The sequence below is a fragment of the Polyodon spathula genome, chromosome 1, assembly GCF_017654505.1.
Source record: "Polyodon spathula isolate WHYD16114869_AA chromosome 1, ASM1765450v1, whole genome shotgun sequence".
Taxonomy (NCBI): Eukaryota; Metazoa; Chordata; class Actinopteri; order Acipenseriformes; family Polyodontidae; genus Polyodon; species Polyodon spathula.
The window spans coordinates 70499305-70526689 of NC_054534.1; the positions used below are offsets into that span (position 1 = coordinate 70499305).

General features: G+C 35.4%; 1 protein-coding gene across 4 annotated transcripts; it reads left to right on the plus strand.

Annotated features, from left to right (window-relative positions):
* Nucleotides 1-27359, plus strand: LOC121321879 (inorganic pyrophosphatase-like). 4 transcript variants are annotated; one of them, XM_041261223.1, is made up of 12 exons: nucleotides 252-335; nucleotides 2440-2504; nucleotides 7798-7843; nucleotides 8731-8784; nucleotides 10497-10616; nucleotides 12413-12499; nucleotides 13216-13342; nucleotides 14439-14566; nucleotides 17792-17877; nucleotides 19564-19633; nucleotides 24697-24736; nucleotides 25199-27359. In XM_041261223.1, exons 2-12 carry the CDS (start codon nucleotides 2449-2451, stop codon nucleotides 25231-25233), a joined length of 849 nt encoding a protein of 282 aa, XP_041117157.1. In that variant the 5' UTR covers nucleotides 252-335; nucleotides 2440-2448; the 3' UTR covers nucleotides 25234-27359. The 4 variants fall into 4 exon arrangements, with proteins under 4 accessions (XP_041117149.1, XP_041117139.1, XP_041117129.1 ...); XM_041261195.1 differs by lacking the exons at nucleotides 7798-7843; nucleotides 8731-8784 and having other exon boundaries at nucleotides 3-335; XM_041261215.1 differs by lacking the exons at nucleotides 7798-7843; nucleotides 8731-8784; nucleotides 12413-12499 and having other exon boundaries at nucleotides 1-335.
* Nucleotides 27360-27385: the final 26 nt, after the last annotated feature.

Genomic DNA, 27385 nt, shown 5'->3' on the forward strand with positions numbered 1-27385 from the left:
CATGTTCTACGTTGTACTACTATGAAAACTTCATTTCTAGGTCAGCAGTTAGATGGCGGTGTTGGATAGGGAGTTCAAAGAGGGAACAACATCTCCGAAGAGAAAATATATCTAGGGGTGCAGACTATATTTTGTCTGTACTTCAGAAGTTATGCGTATAATGCGTTTGCTTCTGAACTCCTGTTTCAGGTTTTCGACAACTTACGTGGGTTCACAGAAAAGCCTAAAAACCGGGTGCAGTTCGCAAATATTGTCATTTCACCAAAGAAAAATGGTGCATTACCAAATGGAAGAAAGGGGGAAACCGAACACTCTTGACTACAGGATATATTTTAGTAAGTTTGGGCTCCGAGAGGGTTGTAAAATACTGCATTGGATTGCTGGAAAAATGCATTTTCATTGCCACGTGTAGTCTCAAATTTTTCAGTAATTAAATGCATACGGCTGAAGCGAGGGCAGGAAAAAAAAAAAAAAAAACTTGGCTGTGCTTTCACAGTTGACCAGTTTAAACCTGAATCAAATTATATTGATAATCGCCGATTACGTGTCTCCAGTTGCAGATTGCTTAGTTGCCGTAAATTAGATAGCCGTGATTTGCCTAGGCAGTTGCTGTAGAACTGGTGTAATGTCTTGTTTACATTTCGAGATAATATTACCGTTTTTACAAACCCTTTGTGCTTTCGGATGTTTGTATATGGAATTATGAAACAGTTAAGCATATTTTTTTATTACCGGTATATTACAGTCGTGAGTTGGCCTTTAAAAATAATGAAAATAAATGGAAGAAGGCAAAAAATAATATAAATCATATTTTGCTTTATGTTAACATTGTTGTTGAAACTAGCAGCTAGACCATGAGGCAGTATTACTGTAGAGAGTGTGTATTATTGTGAATTTCTCATATATGAGTGCCTCAGTTTAATCAATATTTGAGTTGTGAAAAGTTGGTGTTTTGAATATTAGTGACCCCAGGAAAGAGAACATTTCTAAATGATATCAAAACAAACATGCCAGTCCAAATCCCAGAGGGAATCCATCATTATGGCAATGCTATTGCCCAGCCCAGGCAGTGGCTCCTCTGAGAAGGCTTCTGTTCAGTTTACAGGCAACAAACTACCATTATTTGGTGTATTTTGTTGTCGTTTGAAATAAGGCTTCCAGCTAAGCAGTTTGAAAATGGGAAAAATTATTACAAATAAAATGTGAAATGCTATATGCCTTTGATATGGTAGTCCAGCACACGTGGTTATAAAGTCACTTGAGCAGTGCATGACTATGGCATGGGAAGTAGTAGGTACAGCATGCCGCCCTAGAGCTGTGGAACCTGACAAGTACCCTGGCAGCAGTGGACCACATGGATGAGCATAGCATGGCTTAACACTTAACATTTCTCAAGGTCTTTACTCCAAAATGCAATTTTCACAGCGTTCTGCAATGTTAACCATTTTGTTTCTGTCACAAAAAATAGAACACATTGGACTTAATATATATTTTGCACTCCTATCACAAGGTGTGCTTTTCATGTTGTCGGCGAGGTGAATTTTCCCACGGTGGAATGCAAGTGTAGGCCTAACTAATATCTGTGGACTTTGTACATACACATGTGGAGAAACTCCTAGAACCGTAAGTTGCAAGTGGTCAAATCAGCTGTCATGACACATTATAAAATATCACATTACAGAATGTCATGTTACAGATAAGAGAAGTTATAAAGTACAGTAAAATAAGTAGAAAATAAGAGCAAATTCAGATAGGCGCAACATAAAGAATACAGTAGGTAATTACATTTAAGAGCGGGTTCGACTAGGAGCAGTTAACTTATGGTAAAAAATATTTGCTTATACAAGTAAATGGATTAGAACGATTTCAAATAAGAGCAATTACAAACATTTTGAATACGGATACCTGTAAGAGTAAAATCAAGTACAAGATACAGAAAATAGTTGTAATTAAGAACAGTGGTTAGAACACGGCAGGGTATGGAGCAGTTCAGTGCAAGTATAAGCTGATGCAAGTACTGGTACATTGAATTGATAGGCCGGTGCTTTTGTACTGCTCAAATTAAATGAGAATTATCTCAAAAGCAATGACTTTATGAGCCATTCTTGGGAACAGATTTTTCACACCAGTCTTCACTGCCCATAAAATAACATATTCCCAGCAAATGTCTTTAAACTAGAGAGCTAAACATTTTTAACCTATTTTTTCTAATACAAAGGTTAACCTTCAACACCCCTCTTTCTGTATAATCTGTTTTGTAATTAACCTGAGTGGATACCAGGCAGTCATGTGATGTGAGCAGCTCCAGTGACACAAAATTAGGAAATGCAAGGAAGACTTTATCATTGGGATTAGGGTTGCATGGCTGTGATGATTGTTGAGAAAATGTCTAATATGAAGCAGAAATGTGATGAGATTTGTTAATGTTGTATCTTGCAGAAACTTCAGATGGCAAATACATTTCACCATTCCATGATATTCCACTCTTTGCAGGAGAAGATCAGGTAAATTGCTGATTTCAGCATAGTAATTTAAATGTAATAGTTGCATTTTTCTTTTCTTGAGCCTGTAAGTATATGACATAGTCATTTCAAGCAGACACATTTACACTTGCTCTAAAAACCATTTTAAAGGCACTTCTTAAAAAGAGGAATACAAGAATTGTAATGGTATAAAACTATCAAGAAACTACCCAGAACAATAATTTAACTTATCCTTCCTGCAGAGAACAGTTTTTGCTAGTTGTATACTTGTGAAATGTTTTCATTCTTCTCAGAATGGAATTGTCAGTAAGGTATTTTTCTTGGCCCACTGCTGACTTCAGATATTTATGTCAAATGATCATTGACAATATGCTCTTCATGTACAATGATCATTGATCGACTATATACATACAGATGTTTCCACAGAGGATCTTACGTTAAATTTAGCTAGGCGACCTAATTTTAACATCAATTGCTTGCATTGAGATTTTGAAGATGTCCACAAATTATGTGTGTTTGTGTTGTTGTTGCCTAGTCCTCTTTTATCAGACATCAACACTTAAAAAAAAAAAAAAAAAAACAATTGTGTTATTCAAGGAAGATGTAGAAGTAGTGCTAGTCAGGTTGCCTACCAAGTTTCAAGTACAGTGCTGCAGGCAAGCATGAAATTATTGTTTTCTGCAAAGGACATGTTATCAAGTTTTAAGATAGCTGTGGATTTATTTACACTTATCTTTAGCTGCTTGTTCAGTGCCACTTGCTGTAAAAGAGTGCCCACCGTTTTTAGCCTATTATATGCTTGAATATAAGTACTCTAGTACTGGCGGTATAAATAACTCATGCAGTACGTACGTGAATGTATAGTTCTTGTAGTGCAGAATATGATCTGTTTTGTAAGCCCAGAGAAGATTAACCTAACATTGAGTGCTGTTTCTAATTTTACATTTAAGTATTGTAAATATATTATGTACATTTTCAGGAGTTCCATGGTTATGGCAACTGGTGCTTAAGGAAACAGAGATCCTGCAGTTTAGAAACACAGATGCAGTATAGACAAAATAAATGTGGAATAGTTCCATTTTAGTAAGGTTAACATACTGTATCTTGTTATACATCTTAGACCTGAGTGAAATACAGAAAAGTGTAGTCTCTTAATTGTTTATGCAAAAGCTGTAAGCAATACACTTTTAGGAATAAACCAGGCTGGTATTGCTTTGTTAACTCATATGTGTTAGCAGTAGTCATTTGGTTCTATTTGAATGATTTGAATACCACCAGTCATAAACCATTCCAAATCGGATTCTGATACAGAATAAACTCTTAAGAAGAATCATGGTCCAACAGGACACTTGCCAATTAATCAGTCATATATAAATTGCCTACAGAAAGTCTACAACCCCTTGAACTTTCACATTTAGTTGTGTCAGTGTCGCAGAGTTGCATGCATTTAAATGAGGATTTTTTTTCCACTTATCTAAACACCATACTTCACACTGTTAAGGGGAAAAAAGTTATATATTAAAAATACAAAACTGAAAGATCATAATTGGATAAGTCTCCACCCCCCTGAGTTAATACTTGGTGGAAGCACCTTTGGCAGCAATTACAACTGTGAGTATGTTGGGATAGGTCTGTACCAACTTTGCACACCTAGATTTGGCGATATTTGACCTTTCTTCTTTACAGAACTGTTCAAGCTCTGGCATGTTGCTTGCTTCAAGTCATGCCACAAATTTTCGATTGGATTTAGGTCGGGGCTCTGACTGGGCCACTCAAGGACATTTACCTTTTAGTTCCTTAGCCACTCCAGTGTAGCTTTGGCTGTGTGCTTTGGGTCGTTATCATGCTGAAACGTGAATTTCCATCCCAGTTTCTTGCAGAGGGCATCAGGTTTTCCTCAAGGATTTCTCTGTACTTTGCTCTTTTTATTTTCCCTTTTATCCTGACAAGTGCTACAGTCCCTCCCGATGAGAAACATCCCCATAACATGATGCTGCCACCACCATGCTTCACAGTGGGGATGGTGTTCTTTGGGTGATGTGCTGTGTTGGGTTTGCGCCAAACATAACTCTTTGCATTTTGGCCAGAAAGTTCCATTTTAGTTTTGTCAGACCACAAAACTTTTTGCCACATGGCTACAGAATCTCCTGAGTGTTTTTTTGCATACTTCAAACGTGATTCAAGGTGGGCTTCTTGCACCCTTCTATAGAGACCAGATTTGTGGAGTGCTTGGGATGTTGTTGTCACATGCACACTTTGACCAGTCTTGGCCATAAAAGCCTGTAGAGCACTTGCAATGTTGCCATTGGCCTCATGGTAGCTTCTCTGATCAGAGTCCTTCTTGCGCGGTCATCCAGTTTGGGGTGACGGCCTGATCTTGGCATGGTCTTGGTGGTGCCATACACCTTCCACTTCTTAATAATTGCCTCGACCGTGCTGCAAGGGATATTCAAGGCCTTTGATACTTTTTTTATACCAATCCCCTGATCTGTGCCTTTCAACAACTTTGTCCCGGAGTTCTTTTAAAAGCGCCTTGGTGCTTATGATTGAGTCTTTGCTTTGAAATGCAGCGTAACACAGATGGAGGCCACTTAACTTGGTGTGTAATTTTGAAGGCGATTAGTTACACCTGAGCTAATTTTGGATTACTATTACAAGGGGGGTGGACACTTATCCAACCAAGCTATTTCAGTTTTTATTTTTAATTAATTTTCTACAAATTTTATAGAATTTTTTTTTCCCTTGGAAGTTGTGGGGTAGGATGTGTAAATAAATGAAAAAAAAAAAAAAATCATGCATTTTTATTCCAACAAAAGGTGAAAATTTTGAAAGGGGGTTAACGGGAAATTTTGGCGATGAATTTATTTTGGCTTTATTGGCGGTTTTTGATTGGATCGCCAATAATTCTTCCACCAATCAGAGTGTAGCATATAGTGAGTGATCCTGGCCTCTGACAGACTGGTATGCAGCACAGGTTAAAGAAGCGCTGGGCAAGGGAAAGAATGTGTCGGATGTCAAAGTGAATATGAGAATGGCAGTGTGATGAATCCAGTTTGCTTGAAAAAATTAAAAGCAGACTGAACATTTCCATCAATGGACTTCGAAAATCTGGAATTTATGATGCGATCAGGAAGTCAGAGGCAGTGTAAACTGCTCCTGCTGCTGTGGTACCTGTACGACTGTTCTCTTTTATGTTAAGCAGTTTTGTGTTATGTTTTTTTTTTTACAAGGGGTTAATTAAGTACTGCAACAGCCAAATAGTTTATTCCAGACTTGTTAGAAAGTCTGTAACAAAAACTAATTTGCTTTGGATTGTTATTGTCAGTTCGTTGTGGATACTACTGTTGAGACGCCCACCGTATCACAACATCCCTATACAATATGTTAAAATAAATTATTTCTTCACCATATAAAAATGAGTTGATTTTGCCAGTGCTTGCTAGTCTATTGATTAGTTTTGAATGTAAAGCATTTTTGTTTCTGCTTTATTGTTAAAAGTTTTCACACTTGACAATACTGTCCTACAATTACTAAATGATATTGTGAACTTTCCACTGTTATGTCAATGAACCAGAGCTCCATTTTAAAACTGAGACAAATGCCTACCGTTAAAATGTACTGCAGCTACTAATCCTTTCCAATTACCTGTATCTTAAAATCAAGGACTATATAATGATAAATATTGTAACTTATTTTTAGAAAGCCTTCTTTGTTCTCCAAGCTGCCGCAGTGACATTGTAGATGCTATAGCGGGTTACTATAAATGATATACTGTTTTAGAAGACAGATTTCATTAAGTATTTGAATGTTTTTGAAATTAAAAGAAACACAAAACTGTGGCATTTTTCTTTGTGAATGAGCCAAGTGAAAAACGGCAATTCAACAACTGTCAAAATCTACCAAGATAGCAAATCCACCGAATTTAATACCAGCCAAAAATTCCTGTTATACTGTGTGTGTGTGTGTGTCTATATATATATAGACACACACACAGTATAACAGGATTTTTGGCTGGTATTAAATTAGACATGTTGCATTTTTCTACTCTGATGCATTATGGGCATCAACAAATTACTCAAAGCCTCCACTGGTGTTTTCTACTATTATAACAAGCTTGACTAATTGTTATAATACATGACAAGCCATTTTTAGTATGGTACATTTTATTCTGATCACTATTCCAAACAAAACAAACCCAACTGGCTAGGATTAGGGAGAGTTTACTGTGGACTATTTAATACAACCTGGAAATTATTAAAATGTAGTCTTTATAAAAGGGTAATGTAAAAAAAAACCTAGTGAGATTTACCTTTTTTATAGTGTTATTTAGTTAAAGTAGTGTAGGAAAATTACAAACATTAAACAGATATTGTGTATTATGCTAATGGAGGTAACCATGGAAAGGAAAAAAAAAAACATGTATGTTGTCTTTGGAAATTTAAAGGATGCAACCCATACTTGATGTCTGTTTTCATGTAAGCTCTGCACAAGATAAATACAAATATACAGTTAGGCACAGAGTTGCATTGATTTCTAAGCTCACAAACACACAAAGTCAATTGGAATGGATCATGTGATCCGACAAGGGAAAAAAAAAAAAAAACACCTTAAGTGAACAGAATGAAAGGTTAAGTGTTTCTGTAGAGATGATGTCAATACTAATCTGGCCTAGATAGAAATGTAGCTGTCTTTACTCAGAAGGCTGCAGACCATTTGCTTGGATAAGCAGAAGAAATAATTAGATTGTGCTAAAGCTTTTATTTGTCTCGAAAAAAATATTGAATAGTGCTGTACATTATCTGACCTTCAGTGCACATAAAAAAGGTCTGAAAAGGTTATTTAATATAATCACTGACTGAAGAGAGATATATGTTATTACTGGTTTAGCCTATGTTTTAATGTCTCTAGTAATAGCACAATACTAAAGACATTTAGAGTTCACAATTCTGTGTATTCAGGCTGGCCTTCACAAGACTGATTAACAAACAAATTGAATTATTGTATATAAAAGCTGCATCTCCTTGTTGCAAGACAGTTTCAGTGATAAAAGGTAGGGGCCTGAAAGATACTAATGGAGAGCTCATGGTAGGTACTTGGTTCACTGTTACTGCATCAAAAAAAAAAAAAAAAAAAATCCTGATTTGCCAGGAGCATTACTAGTAATTTCTCCTTCAAGTTTGTCTAAGACTGATATTGTAATTTTACCATGTTAAGCAGACAAGTAATTCTTAACTGATTTTCTCATGTCCATGATATATGAGGAAAGTATGCACTTATCATTGTATCATTTGTAGACCTGTCTTTTTCTGCACAGGAAAATGATGTCCCAACAAAGAAAAAGCAAAGAAAATGGAAATGAGGTACTGAGGTATATATATATATATATATATATATATATATATATATATATATATATATATATATATATATATATATATAAAGACTATGTATTGATGAATTAAACCCTTATATCTCGGCACAACCATGGTTTTAAACAACTGTGCTGCCGACTTCAACTATTGTACAACTGTCAATGTGGATTATGCTTTCAGTGTTTGTTTTTTGGTCCTTTTGTCGGGTGCAGAGGCAAAGTTTCAAAAAAATAAAATAATGTTTAGCTGTATTCTAATTTAAAAATGTCATGTCGAAAAGCCCTGAATGCGGAAAAATACAACCACAGCTTTTTATACTTTTATTTAATATCTGTTTATATTATTGCTCACAGCGGTTGTTAATTTTCAGTTTTCTTTTTATTACAGAACATCATAGTCTCATAATAAAAAATACCCCTTTGAACATGCTGATTCTTGTAATATGCCAGAGACATTGTTATCTTTCTTTCTTTTTTACCTTTCCTGTAGCTATTTTTCTTTAGTTCTTTCGCTTCATTATTAACATTTTAATTGTCTCAAACTAGCTTTCAGAAAAAAAATCAAATTGCATGTTGTCTTCAACTATGTTGGATCTACGTACTCTATTACTGTTAATTACATTTAGCTGAAAGCTAGTTGGACAGTATTGAGTAAATGTTTAAACTCTGAGATGAAAGCTAGTAATTTGTTATTTTTTTAAAAAAAATTGAAATTTACTGTGTCTTGTGTTCTGATTATAGATTTATTTTAGTTTACTGTTATAGGTATTTATCTAACAAGTAAAAGGCAATTATACCCACTGAATCCTCAAAATGCTTATCTATACTGAGTGTGTTCCATTTTACTGATAGAAACTGTGATGATACCTTTTTTAGACAGTGTTTAACATGGTTGTGGAAATACCTCGCTGGACAAATGCCAAAATGGAGGCAAGTTTTAATTTACTTACTTTTTAGTTTCCTAAACTAACGAACTGGACAGTTAAGCTGTTTACCAGTTTCAAAACATAACATAAATGCAAATAGTGATTTCCTCCTCCTGTTTATTATTTCCATTCAATATAAATTAGTCTCAAATATTTTGTATAAGCATGCAGTCCCAGTTTGTTGGTTCATTTTAAAGAAACAAGGAGGTAGTGGAAGAAAGCGATTAACTTCTCTCTTGAGGAACCAGTTTGGAGCCTGTAAATTATAACCAATGAAAAGTCGCTTCAGCACTGCATGCTTTTAACAGCGTTTATTTTTGTCCATTCTGCCAGTGGTTCTAGTGAAGGAGGCAGACACATATATCTTGGGTGATCTAAAGCCCCTTTTACTGCCACTTTACTGAAGAAAAGGAAGAAATTGTATAATGCAGTGGGAAGTTTTTCAAACAAATTACATTTAAAGCTGCAATGCCCACAGTCACAATGGACAGTGTACAGTATTAATATATACTGAGCATCAAAAGAAACTTTTCACTTTTATTTGAGCATCAAACGAAACTTGCTACTTATGTTTGAGCATCTAAAGTAAGTTTATATTTAGATAAAATTCACTAGATGTGATCAAAAAAGTTTAGTTGTTTCAGAACAGGTGTAGTGACTTTGTGCTCATTAACAGTTGACATCACAAAGGTGCTGCAAAATGATCTGTAGATCTTGGGCAGGTGTTGTGACTCTTGACCTCCCAGTTCGTGGCCTGTCATTGACAGAGTGTGTCTGATACCGTCTCGCCAGGTTTGAGATTGCTGGCTGTGAGCGCCCAAGACGAGGAGCCACAGTACACTGCCCTAGTCCAGCCTTCAACATGCCGATTACACGAAGGCGCTGCTCTCTTGACAGAAGTGGCATATTGTTTTTTTTTTTCTGTGATTTTCATTATTGCTTTTATTTAAGCTTGCAATTCAACAGCCGAAATCACCCCATATCCAGTGTCAAATCAATTGTCTGACTAATTAGGTGATTTAAGTGCATAGTCATAGTCACTCAAGCGTGTCATGGTCAAGGATGAATGATTGAGTGATTAAAAAGAAACCAAAAACATTTAGTCAATGTCCATCATTTATATACCTTATTTTTATTCGAAAATAAATGTGTTATAGTAGTGGTACGTTTCTTTTGATGCTCGTTTATATGATGGCTTTGCTATTATTGCGTGTGCTAACAGTCATTGTTGTCTATCCAGTTAGTCTGCATCCCATAATGGTGGCTTCATTTTTAGGCACACCTTGAACTTGCTCTGAACTAGACACTTTTTTCCTGCTATTATCTGTTGTATATGTGATCCACAAGAGCTACTGTTGCTTAGGGAAGAAAAATAATTATGTAACCAAAAGGATAGGGCGTTAGATCACGCAGAGTTTTGCAGAAGCGTGCAGTGAAGATGCAAGTCTACTAATCACTTCTGTATTGTTATAGTTTTTTTTTTTTTTATATATAAGAAACACTTTGACTTGTATTACAGAAATAAATGGAAAAAAACATTTAGCAGTGCATTTGTCTATATTTTCTTTATTTTTCATACAATATACTTGTAGTATTTTTAGTAAAATTACTCTGAGAACCACACATGTAAAGCCACAGCAGGAAACCAAGTTTTAAAACAAATTTCTTTCTTTGTGTGTGTTATGGCTTGAATGATTGTTTTTATTTTCTGTCTAGATTGCAACTAAAGACCCACTGAACCCCATTAGACAGGATGTAAAAAAGGGCAAGCTTCGATATGTAGCAAATGTCTTCCCTCACAAGGGTTACATTTGGAACTATGGAGCCCTTCCACAGGTAAGACTGAAAACCAACAACATGATATCACCCAAGTAAAACTGTTAATACAGAAAGGGTACACTTTTCACAGAAAGTAAGGATAGGGATTAATGTGTTACTGCAGAATGTCACTGAAAGAGTACGAACAATGTTAAATTTATCTAAATATACTAAAGAGACTCATGTATAACAAGAGTTGTTGGGTGTGCATGTTTGTTACCGATCGCTGAGGTTGAAAAGGGGGAATAGTGTTAAGGGCAGCATTGTGTAATGTACTTCCATTGAGGATCTGACCCCTGTCTGTGAGAGAAGGTTAAAAACTATACTAATAATGGCTCTTTAGGTTCATATTTAAGACACTTGCTTGTGTGCCGTGCCAGTCTTCGCCCTTTTAATCATCCAGTGTTAAACAGTATTGTTTGTGTTCAGACCTTGGTTGGGGCGATCAGTGCAATTATAGGTTGGCCCTTGGAAGCATGACTGCTGGAGGTCCATACAGGATTTCAAACCTGCCTTTCCTAGCAGCTGTTGGTCTTTAGGCTTATAGAGCAATTGGCTTTTATATATATATATATATATATATATATATATATATATATATATATATAATCAAGTCATGCCACAAATTTCCGATTGGATTTAGATCAGGGCTCTGACTGGGCCACTCAACGACATTTACGTTTTTGTTCCTTAGCCACTCCAGTGTAGCTTTGGCTGTGTGCTCTGGGTCGTTGTTATGGTGAAAGGTGAACTTCCGTCCCAGTTTCAGCTTTCTTGCAGAGGGCAGCAGGTTTTCCTCAAGGACTTCTCTATGCTTTGCTCCATTCATTTTCCCTTCTATCCTGACAAGTGCCCCAGTCCCTGCAGATGAGAAACATCGCCATAACATGATGCTGCCACCACCGTGCTTCACAGTAGGGATGGTATTCTTTGGGTAATGCACTGTGTTGGGTTTGCGCCAAACGTAACGCTTTGCATTTAGGCCAAAATGTTCTATTTTACTTTTGTCAGACCACAAAACTTTTTTGCCACATGGCTACAGAATCTCCTGTGTGTTTTTTTGCGTACTTCAAACGGGATTGAAGGTGAGCTTTCTTGAGTAATGGCTTCCTTCTTTCCACCCTACCATACAGGCCAGATTTGTGCCTCTTGGTAGCCTCTCTGATCAGTCTCCTTCTTGCTTGGTCATCCAGTTTGGAGGGACGGCCTGATCTCAGCATGGTCTTGGTGGTGCCATACACCTTCCACTTCCTAATAATTGTCTTGACCGTGCTCCAAGGGATATGCAAGGCATTTGATATTTTTTTAAACCCATCCCCTGATCTGTGCCTTTCAACAACTTTATCCCAGAGTTCTTTTAAAAGCGCCTTGGTGCTTATGGTCGAGTCTTTGCTTTGAAATGCACTACTCAGCAGAGGGAACCTACAGGAACTGCTGAATTTATCCTGAAATCATGTGAATCACTGCAGTGTAACACAGGTGAAGGCCACTTAACTTGGGGTGTGATTTTGAAGGTGATTCGTTGAGCAAATTTAGTATTGCTGTTACAAGGGGGGTGGACAGTTATCCCACCAAGCTATTTCAGTTTTTATTTTAAATTAATTTTCCACAAATTTCTAGAATGTTCTTTTTTGCTTGAAAGTTGTAGGGTAGGATGTGTAGATAAAAAAAAAAAAGATGCAATGAAAAAAATGTAATGCATATTTTATATATTTATATATATATATATATATATATATATATATATATATATGTGTGTGTGTGTGTGTGTGTGTGTGTGTGTGTATATATATATATATATATTCATTCAACAGACCTGGGAGGACCCAAGCCACGAGGATAATGACACAAAGGGCTGTGGCGACAATGACCCAATTGATGTGTGCGACATTGGTTCAAAGGTTGGTGGAGCAACTAAGAAGATAGAGAATCCATAATAGCCTACAAGTCACTCAAGATCAACGGGGAATTGCACGACTCTTGATGTCAATTCATTCTTTTGTTGAAATGCCCTTGAAGCATACTTTAAAATGATACTTACATGGAGAAAAAGTAGGTCAAAGGTTGTCAAAAAGTTATCAAAATGGGCATTCACATACGTCACAGGGCATAAGTTAAACATCTGTAACCCTTCACCATTATATGTGATTTATGCTTTATCAACCACAAATGGCCTCCTCTGAACTTGGTTCACTTGAAACGGCATGACCCCAGTTGCTATAAGATAAGGTTGGAAACAAGTTATCGGATTCTTGCAGCAAGTTGCAGACATAATCTCTCTTTCTTAACCCATAATGGGTTTTTTCCCTCATCTATCAAAGTGAAAAACAGTGTACGGTTCTCCATGAGTACTGTTTAAGGTTGGTGGGTGTTTTGGGGCAAGGGTTTGTTAAAATAATCTACAGCTGTGCCTGTTTTGTCTACCCCCCCCCCCCCCACCATTATGAATTCTTAACCACATTTTTCAACTCATCCAAAAAGACATTCACAAGATAAAAGAATTGCACATTTTCATGGAACTTGACAAACAAAAAATATAAAAGTGGTATAAGCTTTTGCACATGATAAAAGTGTAAGTATGTTTTTAACTGGGTCTTACTTGACCTGCATATCCTAGGTGTGTTCTCCAGGAGAGGTAATTCAAGTAAAAGTCTTGGGGATACTGGCAATGATTGATGAAGGAGAGACCGATTGGAAGATAATTGCTATCAATGTTGAAGACAAAGATGCTGCAAACATTAACAGTAGGTTCTTAATCCATATATGACTCTCCTGCATGCATTAACACAAACAAGATTAATCGCATTGTCTTCCTGTATACAACATGCCTTTTATAGTCATATTTAATAAAGGATGCGTTTTATGTCAAGTAAACCAAATCTGGTGAAACTGCAGGTTGTGTTTGCAGTTCCAACTGTAATATGCAATATATAGAAATGGGAAAATATGTTTTCTCAGCATATTAGGTACAACAGTGATAATTTGCTTTAGGATCTACAATGCTTTTGGAATGTACCTGTCATAGCCATACTGTTATAGGTATCTCTTATACAAAGGGACCAACCCCTGTTAGTTGATACAGTACTGCATTCAGTTTAATTAGTACATTGGTGAAGGCTCTAAATAAAATATTTGTCTCCTTTACTTGTAAAGTTGTTATCTTATGATCTCTGATCTTTAGGGCTGCACAAACCAATTATTCAAATTGAGTTATCTACATAAATTAAGTGTTGAGAATCGGGTGAGGGTCATTGGTGTTGACTGGGCTAATTTTTACCATTCAAATCGTAACAAGTGAGGAACCAGCTGCTTAGATTTGTGTGGATTGCTATTCTCCACAGAGTCCAAGAAAAGCAGCAATCATCACAAATCCAAGCCTCTATTTCAACACCAGTAACCCTCACCTGATTGTCAGCACATGGTTTATATGGATAGCTAAATCTGATTAATCGAATAATTGGTTTGTGCAGCACAACTGATTATAAAATGACAATTCACAATGACAGAAAAATAATTAGTTATGGTGAAAGAAATACCACATTATTTTGTTTGATTTATGTTATACATTGAAAATCACTTTTTTTTTTTTTTGCAGTAAAATGCTCATATTTTAATGTTTAAGAAAACTGGTGAGCAGCAAAGTTGCAAGGACTTCTATAAAGACACAAATGTTGCCTGTGTATTGTTGGTAGGACTTGCAAGACTTCAACACATACCAGTATCTATGGAAAGTATATCCAGTACTATACTATAACATTACATCACATTGCACCCTCTCTAATGTATTATACTTTTGTATCTCTTTTTTTTTCTGTTTCTGTTCATAATGTTAATGCACAGCAATAGATGATGTTCGAAAGCTCAAACCCGGGTATCTGGAGTCTACAGTTGATTGGTTCAAAAAGTATAAGGTCCCTGATGGAAAACCCGAAAACCAGTTTGCCTTTAATGGAGAATTCAAAGACAAGGTATGTCTGTGTCTGGTTTTCAGAAAAACATACCTGTATTTTCCCCAATTAGATTGTGTGGAAAATACCTCTTAATTTAAGTTAATTATCCCAGTCTAGTGACTGAAATGTGACTAAATTAAACAATTCACCATTACCATTAGAGCAGAGTAGAAAATAGGTACTATGAAACTAAAGTCCAAAATTAATATGATATAGTAGATAACGTCCTGGTTGTTTCTAGTTTTTATAGTGGTTCATTCCAGCTCAATAGGACCCAGTTTTGTGGTTGAGTATCCATCGTTTGTCCACTTGAGCTGACCAACGTCTGTTCCCAATATTGCAACACAAAAAAAAAAAAATGTACACATATCACTGTAGACGTGTTAATGTGGGGGAAAGAAGTAACCAGCTGAGCTTTATTATGCTCCACTGTTTTCTTACATACATTTAAAGTACATATAATAAGGAAAATACAGTATGTTGTAATAATATATACATACCCTATGTTTAGAAATTTGAGAAAGCTGTTAGAAATAACAGCTATATAGATATTATGTACCATAAAAATAGTTTTGTGGGTCACACTGATATAAAAGTCGCTCCCCCCTTTTTGAGACTTCAATTTTAGGAAAACACCTTTTTTGTATTTAAAATCCTTTTTTTACAATTGATTTGTCTCCTACATGCTCAACACTGATAATAACCCTTGTTTGCAACATTTTATTCCATTTAATGTTTTCAGTGTTTTTTTTTTTTAGTTAAATTGCTGATTTCAAAATTCTAAAATTTTAAAAATAATAATTAACAGAGCATAAAATCAAGTTATACATCCCACATCAGACCTGTACTAACCAGTTTTATTTTAGCTTATCAAGTACCCAAACAAGTTCAAGAAAATATGTTCTTTACTTTACTGAAAAGTTTATTTCCAAAACCAACAATAGTTCCCACTGCATTGGCTTTTACACATTTTGTTGTATTAAATCAAATTTAAAAGAAAAGTATTTTAAACAGTGCTGCTTGCATCAATTAAAAAAACAAAACAAAAAACAATAAACTAATAACCAGTAAACAAAACATTTTTGCGTTGCACACGGTGCAGTACAATTCAATATCCAACTGTACAAATACATTTGTTTTGTTAATCATAACCATAATCATACACATAGTTTACAAGTGTGCCACTGCATTGCACTGACATGTAGAACAAGTTACAATATGTATTAAAGTCATTCAAAGTAAAAAAAAATAAAAAAAAAAAAAAAAAAAAAAAAAAGTTTAATACATTGGACCATAAACACTTTCCTCCTATCAGCTTGTTTTTCTTTCACCATTTTAAGTTTGTCTTTTACAATATTGACATGTAGCCCTATTAAGTAAGATCATTAAAATCAGCAAATACTTCAGATGCATTCATGAAGGCTGCCTGCACACAACCTTATAGAAACAACATAAGTAAATTACCACATTCAAGCAACATCATTAAAGGTTGTGTCTGTGGGTAATAACAGTTTGTATTGTAATAATAATAAAAACAGTAAAATCCACTAGACAGCCCAGTAAATATCGGAACACAAGCATGTATTAAGGTAGTGTTGCAGCACAATAATAAAAAAAAAACAAAAAAAAAACATGGTTTTAAAATTAATAAAAGCAACAAGTATCATCTTTATTAACATGTTATATTTGTTGTTCACTCTCAAAACGTGTACATTGGTAAGCATGGACAATCAATGAAAAATTAACCAGCAACGAATCCTCATTGCAAAACTAACACATGCAATATTGTGTTAATGTGAAAAATAAGTTTATACTGTTGGCCCACAACACACTCAAAAATACTTGAAACTGTTTAAAAATTAACAATAAAATCAATACAAGTACCAGTGTTATCACAAAATCAAAGCAAAAGTGAGTAATTTGTTTTTATAACGTGTACATTGATAAATAAGAATGCTGGAAAAGGAGCAAAATATGAATATTCATTGCAAGACTCAAATGCGCAAGAAATACTGTTAATACAAAAACAAAACACACACAAGTACAAATACACTAAAAGACAACCCTGTTAATATCAGAAAACAAGTTTGCATTTTACTTACTTTCAGCACGCTCAAAAAAGCTTCACAACTGGTTTTAAAATGAATAATGTCACAAAAAAAAACTTTGTGTACCTTAAAATAAGTTAAATTCAGTTTTCTTGTCATTCATCCTGAGCCTCAGGGTCTCTTCATCGCTGTTGAAAAACAAATTGGTAAGCTCGCTGTACAGCCATGTGTGTGTATTAGCTGGAACATTCAGTATGACTATTATATTATTAGCATTATATGTTCATAACCTGGTGTTTAAAAGAGACCTGGCGTCTATTTACCATATTTCCAGGAAGCCCCAGCGCTTATTAGAGACCCAGCGAGTATTGGAGCCTGGCGATTATTTGAAGTTTTACGGTACCGAAGAACTTTACATCCTTACGTGGTACACCACACCCAAGTGCAATATGTCTGTGCCGTCTCTGGCAGAATTCTTATCTTTAGTAGAAAAGTTACAATAAATTGCAAAAAAAACTGTTGTTAGCTGACACCTAATTATTTTGATCTCATGACTTCCTTAAGTATACATAAAGGAAAATTAACAATGAAGCTAGTCTGAGTGCAGCAGTCTTCATCTTGGAGCAACAACCATAGAAGGAGCACATGCTTGTTATGTATTGCTGCATGCTGTACTGTTAAGCATTTGAGTAAACTATTGCTTGCACCTACACTTCAGTAAATGGTCACAGCTAAAAGAAATCCACTGACATTCAGTATAACATGGTCATTTATGTAACAGAATTTGTGTGGTGTGTTGTCCTGATCAATCCTGATTTTAAGTTTAAAAGACAATTCCTAGTCGTTGGCATTCATGTTTTATTATTTTTCTGGTGAAGCCTGTTTGTCCTTCCTTAACATTAAGTTCACTTCCTGTGTTGCAAGTAATAGGACCCACCTGACGCCACATTTCCTGTGGGTATATTATTACCTGTAACAAAGAAAGTTAACACAGTGTTGTAGCAAGACAAATTGGTATGCATAGAATCACAACCCTAAAAACTTGAATAGGTCGATGAGGTTTTTAAACTTCAATAAGTGATTCCTACTATTATCACAACGGTGGTTCTGTGGAGTGGGAAACGTTTATTACTATTGTCGGTACGTTTACTGTATTGCAGAATTACCAGTAACTGATGTTTCTTGCTGCCCCTAGGATTTTGCAATAGAGGTCATTAAATCTACACACCAGTTCTGGAAGGCACTGACACTGAAACAGACTGATGGAGGTGCAATAAACTGGTAAGTCAAATCACATTCTTGCACTATAGTTCTCTTAACAGTATTTTGGAAAATCAGTAGTTTAGCTCTTTTGAATTTACTGTTACTAGTTTATAAAATATATTATTAGCTTTCATTGGCAGTGCATAGTTTGTAATCATTAGTCCAAAATAATGTTTTGGAAAAAGAAGTGGGTCTAGATGTACTGGGGGCAATATTCCCAAATCATACATTTATTATTATTATTATTATTATTATTATTATTATTATTTAGTAATTTAGCAGTTTAAACTGAAAGACCATATGGCTTGGTTTGGTTTAGTTGATGTACAATGCTTTATCCACTTCAAGTAAACACTTTACTCTCCTGTTTTGTATGTGTTTTTTTTTTTTAATAAACCAAATCAGGGGCTTGGTTCTATATAAAAGAAAATGCAATTCCATTTGAATTACTTGAATTAATCATATTACTTACATTTGAAGAATTTAGACCACTTGCCTTATATTTTAATTTACTTACCCAAGGTTAACTAATTCAGTGGTTTCAATGTCTTTAAATAAAAAAAAAAAAAAAAAAAAAAAAAAAAAAAAGCAGAAATACATTTATTAGGGTTGTCACTAAAAAGTTTGATCGGTTAATTTATGGGCATTAGTTGATTAATCAGTAGATTGTGCACAGATTACATTTTTAAGAAAGGGAACAAGCAGCTGCCCTGCATAGTAATACTTAAAAAATTAATAATCTAAAAAAAAAAGAAAGAAAGAAGCCCAGTGGGAATTTGGTCTGTTTGTAAAAACTTTTTTATTTATGTTTTTATTTTAGTAAATGTAACAAATGTTACTTTTGCGTCCTATTACCCTAATAAAACAGATTTAGGGACCCAATATTAATTCAGTCACACAAGCTCCAAAGGAGCAGTTATGTGTACTGTTCAACTACTCTGGGGTAACCTCTAAACAGCAAAATTATTAGCAATGCACAAACATGGAAACAAAAAACACTCAGGTTTATAGCTAAATCAACAGTTTATTATGTTGGTCAGGATAAATGCGCCACGCTGGAGTTTACCACAGCTGGTTACAATGCACACGAGTAACTTTGCAGGCACATGTTTGGCAATCATTTAAATCAACGTAGATAAACATTCCAGTTCCAAATACGCATGTGCATCTGTAGCACAGCCACACTATCAGCAATCCTTGTACAAAACAAGACAAGAGTTATGATTTTTACACAGCTTTAACACCTTTTCATATGAGCTTGTAACCAGTGTCCTACCACTTCTGGGGAGAGAGAGCGCTTCAAATCAGCACTTCCCTAAATATCAGCACACATTTCTCTGTCTACCTAGAATGCAGTTTGAATGCACGATTAAACTGTAAAAGACCATTAAACTAATTTCATTTCAACTGCATTTGAACAAGGTCTCCAGACTTTATAAAGTTAATGTTAAAGATTGGTAGGACAGGTGGAACAGGAAGGTGTTAAATGACATATATTTTGTTTAGTTATTTGTATTCCAAAGCATTCTTTAACTGTTACCTCTCAAACGGTGCTCACTCAGACTGTTTTGAAATGGACACCCCATCACTTGCAGCTCAGCTGAAGTTGAATTACCAAAGCTTTTTATTTTCTCACAATACCATAATTATAGCAAGCACTGGTCTTCTAACTTTTTTTTTTTTTTTTTTTTTTTTTTATAACAGTAAAAATGTGTCGGTGTGTAACAGCCCTTTTCAATGCAGCAAGGAGGACGCCTGCTCAATAGTCCAGTCTGTAAGTTGCAGTGTGTTTGTTGCAATTATTATTTTATATATTTGCTGTAGTGTTTCTGTTTTGGCCTTTGGTTGTTTGCAGCTGTCCCCCATATGCTAATTGTTTTCTATAGTGATGGGTATAGTGTATGTAGGTAGGACACTTTTAGATTTTTGGTTTAGCTTAAGGGGCCTTGCCCAGTTGTGATTAAACTTCATATGGACATTCAGCCTTCTCATTTCCAGCCAGCGGCCAAATTGCCATCTACTAGTTTTTGCAGTGCTTGCATGTTCCAATGAATAGTATTCAAAATGTCTATTTCCAGTAAAATAGCGTAAATTTGCACAATTCATTACGTATGTAAGTCGAGTAAAATATTTCTTCTGAGGGCATTTTGTTATCGAACTTATGTTTCCATGGACTCCGTGAATCACGATGGACCATTACGTTTTGAGCTTACAAGCGATGTTGGTGATGAAGGCCGAACGATGAAGCGGTTATCATGTCAATCACTGATTTTTTTGTTGAGAACCAGTTTGCTGTTTTGATTATAAACGAAGCGCTGTTTCCTTGTAGTATTTCTGTATATACCAGTCAACTTTTACCCTTTTTACCCTACAAAAACATTAATGTGATTTCTACAAGAAGTACATTTTTTACATTGGTTGAACTATATATCTATATCTATCTATCTATCTATCTATCTATCTATCTATCTATCTATATATATATATATATATATATATATATATATATATATATATATATATATATATGTATAAAGTGTGTGTGTGTGTGTGTGTGTGTGTGTGTGTGTGTGTGTGTGTATATATATATATATATATATATATATATATATATATATTGATAATATTAACGTAATTTAAATTTTTATTAAACAAGTCATGTTAAAATTTAAGAGAATATTTGTGTATATTTGGACATTTGTATAGAAACCCCTATTAGATGATCCATTAGTTTAGCGTGATGTATGTCCATGACATCACTGCTTGACTCAGTGGGAAAGAAGGAGTCTATGGAGCAGCACAGTTTTTGACTGTGTAAACTCTATTTCTTTGTATTGTTTTTATTTTTCAAGTAAACAGTCAAGCAAGAACCTTCTGGATATGTTTTTATTCGTGTCAGACTCATTGCTTTACACAGACAACTGTGGGTGCATTTTTTAAGAAAGCTGCGCCACTACAATTTTCATTGCAGCCGTAGAGCCTGCCAACCACAGCTTGCGTTCTTTCTCAGAAAGAGGAAACCTGGAGTCATCATTCAAGAGAAAGAGGTAGGGTCCTGTGGGAAGTGCCTACCAATAAGAGAGGCAAAGGTGTCAGCTACCTTTCCCCACCTGTCCGAACAGTCCCACGGCACATGTATCAAGGTTCAGGGTATCCCCAGGTGTGACAGAAATATGAGCTGATCTGTGAGGGCACTAAGTAGCGAAAGGGGAAGTCTTTGGACGGGCTGGCCTGACAGTTCATTTCCTGGGTCAGGAAGTCGATCAGCCTGGAAGAAGGTGAGACTCCGTTGCAGGAACGTATTGACCCAGAAGGTAAACGAGGTAGTAGCTGCAGGCAATAGAGACAGTTGCAATTGTTTACCAAGAATAAAAAGAATATTTCTGAGTGTTTTGTTTGTTTGTTTTGTCTGTTAGTAACTGTCTGTGTTTGTAAACCACCAGACATCTAACACGTAACCGGAGCTGTCGCCTTGTGCGAGCACAGGCTGGATCAGCACTGCGCTACAGTCACCAAATAACCTGTTCATCACCCACCACGAGCACGGCTGCATGCAACCAGGATTGGTGACCATGTCCAGTATTATTGTGGGGCAGATAATTTGTATTTGTTTGGGCTGTAACCCTTGTCTCCTCTGTGCATTACATATCATTGTGTATTGCCAGGCTCTATTATTTGGTCAGCAGACCTGGATTAAAAATTATAAAACCACTTTCCAAACCGGATTACAGTGGGATTATTATAGTCTGGGATTATTCCTGCACTGCATCACCTCTGCACCTGTTTACAATCAGCAGCCGCTTTGCCACACCAGCTTACACAGATCGTTATGTCTCTTGCGAGGCGTCTTATAGGTTCTTTGACAGATTTTGTAGTGTATAAACTGATGGGTAAGGTTCTTTGACACTCCAAAAATATTTTCCCACACTGCTTCCCAATCTATAGTTCCAGCCCATTGTTTCTCCCATAGCTTTGGATGCGTATACATGTGGGAGACCATGCCCTAATCCACTACCGGATGACAAATTAAGTTAGGACCCCAAGGAACCCCATATGTTTTCAATGCGGATCTTAGTCTAAAATAAAAGAACACAGTAGTATTGGGAATGTTAAAACAAGAAAGAAGGTCCTGGAACTCTAGGATAGCCTCCTGACCTGTGACATCATCTAATACTAGTAAGCGGCTCCAGCCCCATGAGTTAAGGGTAAAGGGTCGTCTACCACCAGATAAAAGATTAGAATTATTCCAAATGGGTGAGTATCTGTGGCATTTAACCTTCACAACCAAGAATTTTTCCGCTACAACAAATGTTTACAAAGTATATGCGATTATGGGAGCACTTTCTGTGAGACCAGAGAAAAATAAATCTTGTAGTCTAATGGGTGATGTTAATTCCTTCTCTTTTTCTTTCCATGAAGAATGCACAGTTGAGTTCATCGAATGCCCGTAATTGAAAAGACAAGCCCAATCGCTTGTGGCTTGTTATGTTGTAATACAGACCATTTAATATGAGGGCGTTTCCCATTCCAGACAAACTTTCTCAATAAAGAGTCATGTTTTAACCAATAGTTCCCCGGAGAAGGCAGTGGGAGCATTGAGCTAATATGCAGGAGGATATTCATTTTAATTGAGGCAATGTGGGCAGGACCTGATGATGGTAGTAACGTCCATCTGCTTGAGTCACTGTCAATCTTTTTTAGTACATTCGTATAATTTATTTTTGGCAATTGCAGAAATAGAGGGATATATCTCAATGTCCAGGTCACTTGGGGCGTGATCAGAATGATGGGAGGGACATTAATTCTGCCTGCCTCAGCATCAAGTAACATTTTCCAACCCAATATTACACCAAAATCTTCAAAAAATTTTAAGTACATCCAGAAGAGAGGATTGCAAATCAGACACATGTAAAAGCGATGAATAAAATGTAAAATTGAGTGGCAGGAGGATCCCATTTTTATTGGGGAGATTAAAGTACTCTGACGATTAAATTGGGCGTAGGGTTCTACTGACAAGTCAAATAGCAAATGGAAGAGAGAGCACCCTTGTGTGGAGCCATGAAAAATGCCAAATAACTTTGTAAAGAGTCCACCAGTAGACTCTCGCAGAAAGATTAGAATATGTGATTTGAGTCACTGTCATAAAATTTGGACCAAAAGCGAATCTCTTCAAAACGCACCACAAAAACTGCTATTCCAAACGATCAAGTTTTATCAGCAACAAGAAGTAACAGTCCACTGTGTGATTTCATTTTCCCAGCTTCAGTACAAAGGTGCAGTAAGCGAAGAATATTATCAAAAGCTAATCAACCCTTAATAAACCAGTTTGATCAGGGTTAATTATGTCATTAATAACCTTCTCCAAACGAAGTGCAATTACTCGGTACATTTTTATATCTGCGTTTTATTTAGGAAATTAGATGATAGCGCATACATTCATGAAGGTCCTTGCCAGGTTTAGGGAGCAATGTAATTAACGCAGTATTACAATCTCGATGGATGCAGCATTTTGAAAGGGCAGAATTTTTGGTGGCTAGCCATATAGGGCCCAGTATATCCCACAATGTTAAATACAGCTCAAGAAAGCTTGACATGAGTCAGGAGAGAACCATTTTAGAGTTAGAGCAAGTAGGCGGCTCGGTCGACTGCCATCAGAATAATACTTAAGTTTAGTGCTATGCATAAGAAACTCAACTCGCTGCCTTACAGGATTGTTCAATTCTGCCTTTTTGGCCTTTAGTTTAAGTTCGACATCTCTACTGTAATTAGATTTCAGAGCCTGTTACAGTTTACTGCATCTCAGCTCTAACTGGGAGATCAAATGCAGAGAGGAGAACTAAATCGTATTGTCACGCACAAAACCTTTGACCGCGGTCCAAACCAGCGCTGGATCCAACACCAAATCTTGTTCATATTAATAAATTCTGTCAGTTTTGGTTTAAGCTGTGAGAGAAATTTGTGGTTCTGGAGAAGCATAGTATTGAACCTCTACCTGGATGGCTTGCCCTGGGTAGTAGAGAAGTTAAATACAGTTAAAACTGCATATTGATCTGAAAGACAGCAAGGGAGAAACTACATTCCCTGCAGAAGAGTTTAGCTCAGGGGAGGAAAGGATATAATCAATCCTTGAAAATGTTTTATGGTGTGGTGAAAAATATGTATAGTCCCTTGCAACTTGACCTTCATACCCCCCTCCCTGCCTTCTACTTAGGATTTCTACCCTCCTACTTTAAATGAAAATGAAGAAACAGAACATTCCACAATACATCTTGAGGTTCTGCAAATCTTGTTCATAATGATCTTTTTGTGCATGTGTTCTGGCTTATAATTATATACAGCTAACAAACTGAATTTTGAATTTACAGCTGGGCCAAAAGTTTAGCATCACATAGAAATGTAGGATTGAGACATAATAAAAAAAGAAACTATATGGACATGGTTTTTGATCTTTTATTTAACATCACGTAATCAAAGAAACTACTAAATGATATCGCAAAAGCTACCGGAAGCCGTAATAGTAGTACAGTGTTTCATTAAGTATATGGAAAACTACAAAGCATTATATAATTGAATATGTTAATGTAACATTATTCAGCAGGTTTCATTTGACTTAATGAACTAAATTCTATAAAGTGATGCAAAACGTTTGTCCATAGCTGTAGATTATAATAAGTGGTTCCAAAATATGTTTCAATTTACTGTTGAAGACCAATGCCTTGTGATGGCCCTGAAAGTGTTTATTTATTTGCACTGTTGGTAGAAAATAAGATAATATTGGACTAGAGCGCAGTGAGAATATAGTTCTGTATAAATTTCAGTTTTGTTTTTTCCTCCTAGGCCCCAGCATTTGGGATCTCAAATGCATTGCCTGAGGAAGGTAAGATATCTGTCTTGCATTACATTACAGCACAAATCCAACACTTTTAGGTATGTAAGCCACTTAAATAATTTTGGCTGATGGGAGTTTAGTTTATTTGTTTCAAGTAATAAATTTTTCAAAATACATTATAAATATATATATATATATATATATATATATATATATATATATATATATATATATATATATATATATTTTGTCTCCAGTTTTCAAATCAATTTTCTTACCTTTTTAATTACTATTATCACTCATCTCACTTGCATTATGATAATCATTGTTTAATGTCTTCTTGCTTTATTAGCTGTTTACTGTTTATTTAGGATATGCAAATAATTTCACATAGGTCGCTATAGAGTAATTGCTGTATCCTGCTACCTTTGCTGTTAGTCAAATTGTCTGATTGCAGCTAGAATATTTGTAAAGTTAATTTAAATAATGAAATCCAATTTTATGTTTCAGTGAACAAGTGGCATTTTCTTCCAAATGATTCTTGACCAAATATGGGGACTTCCTTGGAAACTGTGTTCAAAAGTTAAACAACCTTTCTAAAAATTAAATTGTATAGTAGACAAGCACTTAATACACAAACAGCTGCCAAGTCTAAACTGTGTCACAGAATAAAAACAGAATTATTTGAAAATGTGTTCTCTTGCTTTATTGATTAATGATAAGCCCTGAAAGTGTTTTTTTTGTTTGTTTTTTGTAAATGAGTTGATGTAATAGTTTGAAATGAAAGGTTAGTTTCGCGTCTTGTTGTAATTAAGCCTGTCAAATCAGCATCTGTCTTGGAGTTTGAATCAGCTTTGCATTTGATTCATATGAGAAGCAAGAAGTATTGGTGTGCATGGTACGTTTTAGTAAAGGCATCAAAAGAGATTTTGTTTTTGTTCAAAAGTATCAGGTTAAGAGACACAGGAAATCATGTCTACTGTAATCTGTAACAGCTTTGACTGCACACATTGTATATATGAATGGTAAGACTGTTCAAAAGTTTGGAATTGGCAAAAGAAATTCATGACTTGAACAACATTTATCTTATATAAATTGCTTTATTGTTATCTCAAGAATATCCACTTGCATACTGAGAGTTTAATATCCAAAATAAATACAGCCTTATATCCTGTTCTTGCTTTTATCAAAATAAACCCTTTTGGACCTATCTGACAGGCACAAAAAATACCTTGCGTAAATCTCACAGCCTGTAACATTATCTTGCTTCTGGATATGTTGCTAGGGCTGGTCCACACATTTTGGAAGTCTTGGTCTCACATTCCTCTACAGCGGTACGATAGCCTGATTGGTGGGTGGTGCATCATTGTTTCTGCCCAGCACAGTTAGTGGTTAGTGTTATGGTGTGGGATGCGTTGGTATTAATATTCATAGTGTTGTTCCACACTACTGGACTGGACACATTTAACACTTCTTTTCAGGCCTCAGAATGTTTCATGGGTAGTGTGCCTTGAATCAAGTGCATTTTTAAAACCATCAACTGTCAGATACCTTGAAAAATATTAAATATTTCAAATTCAACAAATAATTAGATCAGTTATTTTAATTGAGAGTTTATGTTGGAATAAAAACCAGAAGACCCTGCGGCCCTCGAGGACTGGAGTGTGGCACCCCTGGTCAATATGTTTTTTTCAATATGTTTTTTTCAAGAACATGACATTCAACAAAGTGTAGACCAAATTGATGTATGTGGTCTTGCATTTCTTTGCCTAGTCCACACTTGTGAAAAATACAGCATTAGATATTGATAATTAAAAAAAAAACAAAATGTTTAAAATTATATTAACATTTAATTATCACTAAGTGAATTTGTCTTGAATACACATGGAGATTCTTGTTGTTTTTGTGTGTAAACGTGTTGTCTTTAAAAGAAACCAATTGTTACTGCTCATAGACTGTAATGTCTATTTATTGTTTCTGCAATTTAGTTGTATCCCTTGGTTGAACTTCTTAAAAAAGAATGCTCTGAAGTACATTTATGTTTAGAAAACAAAGTATTTTGTTTTGAATAGAAAGTTCTATTATCCTTGTGGAAAGTCCTGCATGTCTCCCAGTAAGCCTGATGCTGTTGAACTGTTTGAAATGTAACTGAAAGCTTTATTTCTTGACTGTAATTACTGGAAACTGATGGTGTTATGGAAAAATATGGACATATTAAAGGCAGCCATTGGTTACACAGTGAGTGTAATGTGGCTTTTGAACAATATTACCCTTGATAAAACCAAAAGATAATCAATTAATTTCAAGTTTGTTTTAGTTGTGGTTAAAAATAATAATAATAATAATAATAATAATAATAATAATAATAATAATAATAGACAAATTACAGTAAAAACAAAACAGTTTAAGCATGTCAAGTCTTTTCACAGCCAAAAAAAACTTTTATGAAGAAATGACCTCATTATATGATTCCTGTCTGCCTTGATCTAACTTCTTCTAATGTAGTGTCATTTCTAATGTGTAATTTTCTTTTTTGTTCACTGTGGACCAATGATTTATTGTAGATTCGCCCTTTATGAAGTCATGTATGTGGGCTGCCAGCATGATGGTTATTATTGCACACTTGGTTTCCCAGGCTGTATCGCTCAAATTAAAAAGAAAACGTTTGTGTGGGTGTGTAAACTTTGTCTGTGTAAC

What these genes read in the sequence shown, in the direction of transcription:
- LOC121321879 (XM_041261195.1), top strand. Translation starts at nt 152, where the DNA reads ATGCGTATAATGCGTTTGCTTCTGAACTCCTGTTTCAGGTTTTCGACA. An exon ending in TCTTTGCAGGAGAAGATCAG is followed by an intron (nt 2,505 to 10,496) that starts GTAAATTGCTGA and finishes TTTTCTGTCTAG; the next exon opens with ATTGCAACTAAAGACCCACT. An exon ending in GATGGAGGTGCAATAAACTG is followed by an intron (nt 17,878 to 19,563) that starts GTAAGTCAAATC and finishes TTTTTATAACAG; the next exon opens with TAAAAATGTGTCGGTGTGTA.